The 10,000-nt window shown below is 40.8% G+C and overlaps 1 protein-coding gene across 1 annotated transcript in view; it reads right to left on the bottom strand.

The window, feature by feature from the left end:
* tnrc18 (trinucleotide repeat containing 18) overlaps window positions 1–10,000 on the bottom strand; it is a 65,554-nt gene that overhangs the window by 14,585 nt on the left and 40,969 nt on the right. Inside the window, exons 18-25 of the mRNA XM_077555897.1 lie at window positions 9,051–9,227; window positions 6,558–7,003; window positions 5,671–5,808; window positions 3,353–3,494; window positions 3,136–3,253; window positions 1,225–1,300; window positions 784–892; window positions 43–159 (exon numbers count right to left, since the gene is read on the bottom strand). Of these exons, the coding sequence (XP_077412023.1) occupies window positions 43–159; window positions 784–892; window positions 1,225–1,300; window positions 3,136–3,253; window positions 3,353–3,494; window positions 5,671–5,808; window positions 6,558–7,003; window positions 9,051–9,227 (1,323 nt within the window). The remainder of the gene's footprint in view (window positions 1–42; window positions 160–783; window positions 893–1,224; window positions 1,301–3,135; window positions 3,254–3,352; window positions 3,495–5,670; window positions 5,809–6,557; window positions 7,004–9,050; window positions 9,228–10,000) is intronic.

Raw genomic sequence — 10,000 nt, 5'->3', positions numbered from 1 at the left:
GAAAAAAGGAACAATCAGTGCTTATGTACAATATGTACTCACAGTGGATCTTGTAGTCTGGAGGCAGAATTCGGATGTGAGAGAGGGGGATGCGTCCTGTGTCGCCATCGTCAAACTCCACAGTGATGAGATCGTCGTTCTCGTCAATGTCTGAACTTCCTGTTTGGTAGCCCAAAAAAGCGAAATGAGAATAATCAGTTAGAAAACGTCTATTTTCTTAAAATCTTTAATGGTGATGAATATTGGTATTTTTTGATTATTAATATTTAGATTTCTAAAATAAGCTGGCGTATTTAAATTAAAAAAAAAACTGGTCTGAACTGCTGCTAACTCTCCCTTAAGTAACTCGGTCTAATAATAATAACTAACTGCAGACCACTGCCACAATAACAAACATCAGAGGTGGCAAATCCAGGTCCAGAAAGTAAAAACTCAGCCACAGTTTGGCTTTAGCCCCAGGTGCTTGCTAGCTAGCTAGCTCTCATGGTGTTCGTTTACCTCCTAGGGAGCTAGCTAGCTAGCTAGCTAGCATCAATGGCTAAAGCCAAAGTGTGGCAGGTTTTTGACTTTCTGGACTTGGATTTGCCACCTTCTGGCAAACATATTGTCAAATAAATACCTCTCTGTATGCTGTGACCAGTAGGCTATATTTAAACTTACACGTGACTCAGATCAGGTGTACCAATACTCTGCTGCAGTTGAGATGATACATTTGTCTGTGCTGCCAGCTACAATTAAATGGTAAATTGACTATGACTCATGGCATCCGAGCACTGTTTGTACCGTTGACAACCGTGCCGGGATAAAGGCAGCGGTACTGCTGACTCCAGTAGGCAGCGATGCGGGTGCCCTCGGGGAGATAGCGCACCGAAGGAGGCTTCACATCAATGATCTGAACATAGACAAGAAAAAAAAAAGGACTTGAAATGTCAAGCCACGCTAAGTGTTTCTTGCTAACATGCCGTTTTTTTTTTTTTCTTTTCATCAAGACTATACAGACGAACTTGAATAAGCCACGCAGGGAGAGGGCAAGCGAGAGCTCAGGGTGGTTTAGCGCATGTGGCCGTCACATGACGTATGACCTACTTAGTTTCATGCATGTTTCATGTTTCACTTTCAGCATCCGAACGGCTGCCCTCTCATGTGTCACTAGAAATCCGAGCGAGAGCGATGTGGCGCATTTCACCCCGCCGTTGTCATGCGAGTGGCATCCAGTTTACTCACAGCCTCCTGCAGCAGTTGCTCCAAGCAGTAGATGTGCGGACGGTTCCCTCGCTCGCCCTCCACCACCACGCTGTATCTGCGGCAAAGAATTACAGCAGGCTCAGTGTGCAGCAGACCAAAGGGAGCGCCACATCCACTTTCCTTTCTCTGATTTCTGTCTTAGACGTAATATTGCATCATTGCTAACGGAGTTTAATTAAGTGTAGCTGGCTGAGGCTTCTACGAATATTTTTTGCTATATACACACACACACACACACACACACACGCACGCACACACACACACCTTGTTGGCCGCTCAAAAAACCAAACCAAACCCTGACAACATGATTATGGATGCGCAGTACTTTGTCTCTATTAAGATTTACATTCGCCGAGAATATTAATCCTGCCTTAAAGGGGATTAAGTCTAGTTTTCTTTTAACTCAGCCACATTGGATTTGAGCACAGCTAAGTGAGCAAACTACAGCTGATGTTTTTTCTCTTGTTTCATTTTGTCAAATGCTCGTATTGATTTGCTTCTAAGATGTTAAGTATGCATTATGCTGCATCCTGAGGCACGGGAAATCGAAACGGAATCAGCAAAACTTTGCATTTCTCTTATACAGTGAAAACTCATAACTCAAAAGGGTCGTTCATAAAAGTTGGCAATAACTGATAAGTCAATGAGGAAACCTTAAAAATAAAAAGGGTATCGGTGAGATCAAGCCAACCTTGATGTGCATGACTAGTCTATACTAAATATTCTGCTGCAATAATATATGTTGAATATGTTTTGATGAATCTTGTCCATAGCAGAACTCAACATTAGATTCGGTTTTAGGTGCAGTTACTCCATTTATGACAATTAATTTTCTTTGCCATAATATGTTCCGCGTAGACCCACTAGTCTAAACACATTTTTCTGATTAATATTGCATTTATGGAATATGAATAAAGCAGCAAAATCTACCTGTTTTTAATCCATCTCATGCAGCCATTTTGTCACTTGTTGTCGACTGCAAATGACATCACAGTTGCTCAGGTAATGACCAATCATGTCTCAGAGTATAAACGTCACATGACCAAACTCAGAAAATAGGTGAACCGTGATTGGCTGTTACCTGAGCAACTGTGATGTCATTTGCAGTCGACAGCACATGTCAAAATGGCCGCCACCTAATATGGATAAAAACTGGTGGATTTTCCTGCTTAACTCTTTTTATAAAGCACAATATTATGGCGTGCGATTTGTATTAATTACAGGGATGTGATTTGACCAAAGTGAAATTATCTGAAAATTTAGCCGGGGGTCTGGGGGCGGAGCTCATGGGTTTTCCGTGTTTTTAAGTACTTTCAATGCACTCACATGACAAAGAAATAGACAAAACAACAGCATAAATTTTCAATGTATATTAAACTATCCCATATAAAATGACAGTTTTAGTCAACTCAAAATCAGTCACATTCAAAAACATTGGACTGCCTTTGCTTTTAAAAACTATCACTGAGAATATCATCATATCTAACTAATGTGATTACTAAGTTAACACATAAATAATGTTGAAGAGTTCAAATTTCATGAACAAATAATTGTATCATGACCAAATGAAAAGTAACTCATATTAGAGCATACCACAAATGTCTTTGTTATAGCAGAAGATGTTATCTGTCGGAGTCATGTGCATACACAATGAACTACTAAATTTTTTTTTTTTAAAAATCGAATTTTTTTTTTTTGGGGGGGAGATAAAAAAAGCGGAATTCCGCGAATTAGCGGAAAAATCACATCCCTGTAATTAAAATACATAATACCAATTTTACGTTTTTATGGAAAGGCATATCCATTCATTTCAACGTGGAAAGTGGATTTCCCATACAAGTGAAAAACAAGCAAAAATGGCAGATTGTGTTTGCGTTCTGAGGTACTTACATATCAGGCGAGTGCACGGTATTCACGTGTCCTGCGTACAGAAGGTGGTCGTCCATTGGGATCAAAACCCGTAGCCCGTCTGCCAAAGAGTCCTTGTCCAACACACACTGCACTGGTGCTGGATGCATCCAACAAAAAAAAAAAAAAGACATGAATACACACACGTGCGCCGGTTCTTATGAATAGGGACGGTGCTGATGCGTAAACAAATGCTGACCGGGTGTCGAGGACCTCTCGGGCACACTTTTGCTGCGCGGCGGGATGAGCTCGTCTTCGCTGAAGCTGCTGTCCTGATTGGGTTCGAAGTCTTCATCGGCAGCCATGCTCTCCATCAGCCGGCTCACTGCTCCCCTGGATTGCTGGAGATGACACGCAAGACCCTTACTTTTCTACTTACACATCATATTCCTTCATTCAGCTGTAGAAAACAACAACATTTTTTGTCTTGGTGATATAGGTTTTTGTATTTCCCTTATAGTTATTGACATCATCTGCTTACATGCAGTCGTCACTTGTGTTTAATTAGATTCAATAATTGAGCTGTATGGAGAGGGGTGGGGGGGTGGGGGACATTAATTTTGATTGACACTGTTGATTATAGTGGGTGTAGTTTGCAGTGATGCAGAACGGCACTGCATCATGCTGAGAGATGCTTCTCATATGTTGGTTATCACGTTTAGCTACATCGCTATATGAGCACATCAAACTATAACCACACGTACAATGCATACTACACAAGTGCAAACTACAACCATTATATGAAGAAGGTAATAATCTATTAAGATCTTTGTAGAAGTAGATTTTGGTTGTCATTAGATTGTGCTCATAATGTTGTCAATGTCTCTCTCCTGTAAACGACTTCTTTTTGTTGTCCCATAATTGTGGCAAGTAACCAGTAGTCCATTTTCGAGATACGATCTGTCCGTCTGATGATTTTTGTGCTTTGACTTGTGAGTGCAAACTTAAAAGTCACAGTGTGTAATCTTTAGCGCCATCTAGTGGTGAACTAATTATTCATTCAATTTTAAATTTCAATAATATGCAAAAAAAACTATATTCTGTCACATCAACTTACATATTTTTTATATCATCGTGGGTCTAGTAATCACTAATTCCATCTTCCTGCTACGCATGCCCAAAGGACAACTTCGCGAAAGTAGTTAGCCCTGGTGGTGCTTACATCTAGTGTCGGACCCAACGGGTCAACCACCACTTCTACAGCTGGGGCCTGCAGGTGGTCGTCGCCAAGTCTGAGTGATTCGGGCTTCCGTCGCTTGTCACCTTCTGCTTTGCTCTCGCAAGCTTTTACTAGCTTTAACCAGCTTTTTTTTTTTTTTTTTTTTTTACTAGCTTCTCCCGCTAGCTGGTCGTTAGCCACTCCAGCCAATGGCTCCAACTAACTCCCGCTAGTCGCTCTTGTTAGCTGCTCCGGCTAAATCCGGCTCGCTCGGTCTTTCGGCGTCGCTCGCCAGGCTTCACACCAACTGCCAAGTCGCTGTTGCTCGCTCACGCAAAAAACATCTAGTGGCCGCTTATTACTAGTATTGTTCATATACCGATACTAGTATCGGCAGAGGCCCCGATACTGCATTAAAACAGTGGTATAGGTGAATACTAACAAGTAACATGCCAATACCATTAATTCTGACGCTAATATAGGACTTTGGATGCAGCATCTTGTGTCTTGCTCATGCACGACATTCACTGATGTGTGACATGTTCACTGCATGCCCAGCTAAGAAATCCTATTGGCCCTTGAATGCTCTGAACCAATGGCAAAACAGCTTCTCCATGTTGAGAAAAACAACAACTTAGGTATCGGTATGGTATTGGCATCGGCCGATACGGCAAAGCTGGGTATCGGAATCGGTATCGAGGGCCAAAATACGGTATCGGAACAACACTACTTATTACACACTGTATCTTTAAAACAAGCGCTGAGCGAACTCAATTCAACTCACTTCCGAATACGCACCACTTTGGCTAATATTGAACAATTCCTCAAAGAAAAAAAAGAGGCTTGAAGGAGTTTAATGTCACTCCCAGTTGAAGTTTACTGTCTAACTAAACAAAAATAATTACACTTTGTGTGTTTAAAACAAGCCCATTATACTGCCTTGGGCAAATCCACTTAGCTTAATGCTAACAAAAAAGTCAAAATGCAATTGACATGCTATGGGGTTAGCGCCAATAGTTGCGGTTGTCGAAGCAACGGATATAAGAACGCAAACGATGGAATACTCACAGGCATATATTCTTTATCCTCTCTGAAAAATGACTAATATTACAGCATCTCCATAAAAAAAAGGTACTATTTTTGCATTATTATGCATGTTTAATACACTCTCAGAGGCAAAACAGAAGCAAACCTTTAATGGACTCAGACATGACTGAGCATTCTAAAAACAAAAATGCATTTGCAGCCATTTATGTCCAAATGCGGAACTCTAGCGATCTTGTTTTGACCTTGCCAGGATAATAAGCAATTAGTTGATGCTGCTAATGACTTCTCAGCTCATCAGTCATCTCACTGACCTCGCGGGCTTTGTTCTTTGCTTTCGATTGGCTCTTGCGCGCCGGGCTGAGGCTCAGAGCCGTGCCACCGTCTCGTATTGGGCTACCCAGAGAGGACGGGCTCACGGGCAGAGAGGAGGACTCCTTTGTCTTCTTTTTCTGTTTTACACATGTCAGAACACAAATCTTGAGAATGACGACAAGGACTCACACACACACACACATATGCACGCAGGGTGGGAGAAGCCTGCAGTTGTCCTTTCTTGTCAGCAACATTTAAGACAGCAGGGGAGCGCTACAGTGACTGAAGTAGCGGGAAACCCCGCTGGAAATGTGACACATACACTAGACAAAAAAAGTGCTTTTGAAAAGAAGCAAGTGCCCCTAGTTGCTGAATAAGCACGAGATGAATAACTCATTCACTGCCATTGACGGCTATAGACGTCAAAAATTCATTTTAACTATTTTTATTAGTAAAACATTTTTCCCGAATTTGGTTAACAAGAGTTTGAAAACCTAGAATTTTTTTTATTGTATTAGAACAGATGTAAAAATTGGGATTAGTCGTGAGTTAACTAGTGAAGTCATGCGATAATTACGATTTACAATTTTTTTTAAAAATAATCTTTTCTAAAAAAAAAAAAAAAAAGATTATTAAATTGTTTTCGCAAATTAGGGGCATCAGGCGATTAAAATTTGTGATCGTAATTAATCGCATGACTTCACTAATTAACTCACGATTAATCACAAATTTTACATCTGTTCTAAATGTACAAAAAATAAAATTTTCTAGGTTTTCATACTCTTGTTAACAAAAATGGAAAAAAATGTTAAATAAAAATAGTTCAAATGAATTTTTTACGTCTATAGCCGTCAATGGCAGCGAATGAGATAATAAATTGACGTACTTTGACTGCATCTTTGCCCTCTCTGTTGGAAGGAGGCTGTTTGGGTCTGGAGACAGACTTGGGGGTGAGCGACGGGGCTGAACTGGTGCCGGACAAAGACGACATCTGGTTGGCCGAGGCGGTGGCGTCGTGGAGGAAGATCCTCTCGCTGCGTCGGCGGTTCCAGGCTTCGTCCTCGCTGAAGCCTCCCAAGCCGGAAGCGCTGGCCAGATCGAAGCTGAAGCGCCGCTGAGGTCGAGGCGAGGGTCGCCGCTGCTTGATAGGCAGAGGCTTACGTTTGATGGCCAGCGTATCGTCGCGCTTGCTCGGGCTGCTCTGCTCGATGCGGCGGGTCGCCGGGGGCAGCAGGGGGAGTTCGGGCGCCGAGCGTTTGCCGTGCAGCAGGGAGGGGAACTTCCTCAAGCGCAGGTCGGAACCGGAGTCGGACCACTCGCACTCTGATGAACCTGATGGCGGGAGGACAGCGTCTCACACTTCAAAAACTAAAATCTTAAGTAAGATAGAATTGCTTAAATTTAACCTAGATTTGCTTATTTTGATTTGACAAGTTATTTTTACTCAAAATGAAATTGTCAGGCAAAATCATTGTGCTTATTTTAAGATACTTATTACTTAATTATCTTATTTGATCAAGCGGTCTTGGCATTGAGTGTTAACAAGTTTTAAGTACTGTGAGGATTAAAACGAGCATTTCCCACATTTTAAGATGACAGCTAACCAACATCACAGACCCTGAACTCCTTCTTATTTGAAGATTTTGCATAATCTAGTAATAAGATAAATGGAAAAAATTACAAGTACGAAAACAGACAAGGGCAATATTGTTCATTTCGTTACATTTACTATGCAAATTTTTTCTTCTTTCAGTACCAGCTCAGTGGTCTAGTGGTAGAGTGCCTACCCTCAGACTTGAAGGTTGTGGGTTCAATTCCTGGCTAGGTCATGACAAAGAAAATGGGACCCGTTACGTCCCTGTTTGACACTCAGTAATCCAAGCGTAAAAAATAATATTAATGTATTTTAAGAAAACAGTTTTATTTATTACAGTTTGAAAAAAGTCGACATTACTTGTTTTTGGTCTGAAAATACTATTTTCTAGACCGCAGTGGGTTGATATGGGGCTAGTATTATTTGTTTATTTTTCAAAATCTTACAGGTAAATTTAAGTAAAATGTTCTTGTTCTGTTGGCAGATAATTTTGCTTATTTGAAGTAATTCTCATTAATTTACTATATTTTTTCTTAAATTTTCTACAGTCCTTTTTGCAGTGCATGATTTTGAAGATTCAAATGAAGATGATGCCCATATTTTCCCCTGCTATATGATGAAGCACCGCATATTTTTAAGCAATATTTATACATTGAACAGGCAAGCCAGTATTTATTTATTTATATATTTTTTAAATCGTATAGCCTCTCAATCTCATCTAGTGATAATGGAGAGTTCACTGTATTTTAGTTTTACTGAAACGGTTAAAGAGTCAACCCGAACGACCCTGATCATGAACAAGCAGGTTTCCAAACAAGATATTTGAACAAATCTTGCTTCGGTTCACAAACAGTCACGGTTTCCATGTGAAACGCGCAGTTCATGCTGTCACTTGCACATTATTCACTTCCTGTGCCACGTATTTGAGATTGGTTTGCTTTTTTTGCTGTAAATTGGCCATTAGTATCGCTCCAAAGAAACTGAAAACTTTATAATCACAGTACAGTTGAAAAAAAGAAGGAAACATTAACACCCCCCCTCCCCCTTAAACAAACAACAACAAATAAGGAACAAAGATGCGTTACAAGCAACTAATGCAGCAAACGGAGAGACTGTTTGGCCTCAAATTGTAATACAGTAGAAAAATTATAATATATAATAAACATATATATAATATAATGAATGGAAAAGAGTTTGCTTAATTGTATTTCCGATCATTTAAAAGTGAAAAACAGTTTGCAAAACAAATCTCGGAATGAAGGCAATTTGTGAACTGACATTTAACTGTATGCAGCGATCTAAGAGACGTCATACTGACAGCTCCTTGCAATGTTTTGGTTGCATTATTTACACAAGCAAAGCAACATATTTGAGACTGATCTCTCTCTGCTTGATGCAGATGAGCATTTTCATCTTTGAATTTTTCAAACAGCTCCTGTACTGGATGGATATCATGAGATGGTGCACGTGATGCCCATTGTTGTGGTTGGTTGGTGTAAATGTGTTGGATTCTCCGCAATCAATAATTACAAGAATAGTACTATTGATTACATCTAAACAAATGCATAATTTAAGACTGAAACGTTTCATTCACCGCAATGTGACAATTGGAAATGAATGAATATTTAACGCTGCCAAACCACAGTGCTGCAAAAACCTGCTCAACCACAAAAAGCGCAATCAGAAGAACCATCATGTTTTTTTTGGTTGGTTCAACAAAACAATATAGATAAACCCACTCTGCAACTCTGCTTTTGTGTGCGTGTTTTGTTGTTGTTTTTTTACCCAGAATGCTTGGCCTGCTGTGATGTTTGCCATCAGGGAGAAGGCTCAAAGGGGCGGAGCTGACAGGGAGAGCGCTGGCTGCGAACCTGGCCAACAGACCCAGGCCGCTCTCCTCGCAGTCGCCGTCTTCCCAATCGGAATCCTCGTAATCATCCTCGTAGTCATCCTCCGAAGATTCTGTTTCAGAAAAGACATTTAGCTCAGAGACGGATGTGACTGTGGTCACAATGTTCACTGAGCAGTTTAAAAACACACTTCTCGTCAATAAGTCTTGATGCACAAAAGCTGAATTCGGTGCCCTGCTTGAAATGACACAGCAGCCTGGATTGAATTCACACAAACGCGCATGTTGGCGGATGGAACCCACAGTGCAAAGCCAAAAGCCTGTAGTATGCCGTGTCATCCAAATTCTGCTGCAGACACTCCACCTCGCAGTCCATACCATTACCACACATCCACACTCACCATGGAAAAAAGACCATGTGACCTCTGACCTATACATTACTAGCCATTATTTAAAGCCCCTTGGGGGAATATAAAAACAGCAGAAATCCACTTCCTCCTTCAACGGTGACAAGACATCGCAGCAAGCAAACACACATTCACACAGATATTGAAGCAGAATGCTGGTTAGCGGTGTAGTAGTAGTAAGCGTTAAGTTAGGTCCAACAGATGAACAGGAGGAAAGTCTTCTCAGAGTGTTAACACTGGGGCGGATGCACAGTACAGAAGTGCAGTCAGATATTAACAATCCAATATTATGCAATACATGACCTGTATCAAATATTCGGCCTTTGTTTTCATTGAGTAACATTTACTGTTGTTGTAGATTGCAATGGTGTACATCTGAACCGCATCACACTGAGCCATTCCTTTTTCTTTTTTTAACTCACGTCACTAATTGAGGTAATCAAAATACTAGATCATGCTCTCATTATGTTGCACTTGAG

Source organism: Vanacampus margaritifer, chromosome 2 (genome assembly GCF_051991255.1).
Source record: "Vanacampus margaritifer isolate UIUO_Vmar chromosome 2, RoL_Vmar_1.0, whole genome shotgun sequence".
Classification (NCBI taxonomy): domain Eukaryota; kingdom Metazoa; phylum Chordata; class Actinopteri; order Syngnathiformes; family Syngnathidae; genus Vanacampus; species Vanacampus margaritifer.
The sequence above is the reverse complement of the archived record's forward strand: the minus strand, read 5'-3'. Positions and strand labels throughout refer to the sequence as shown.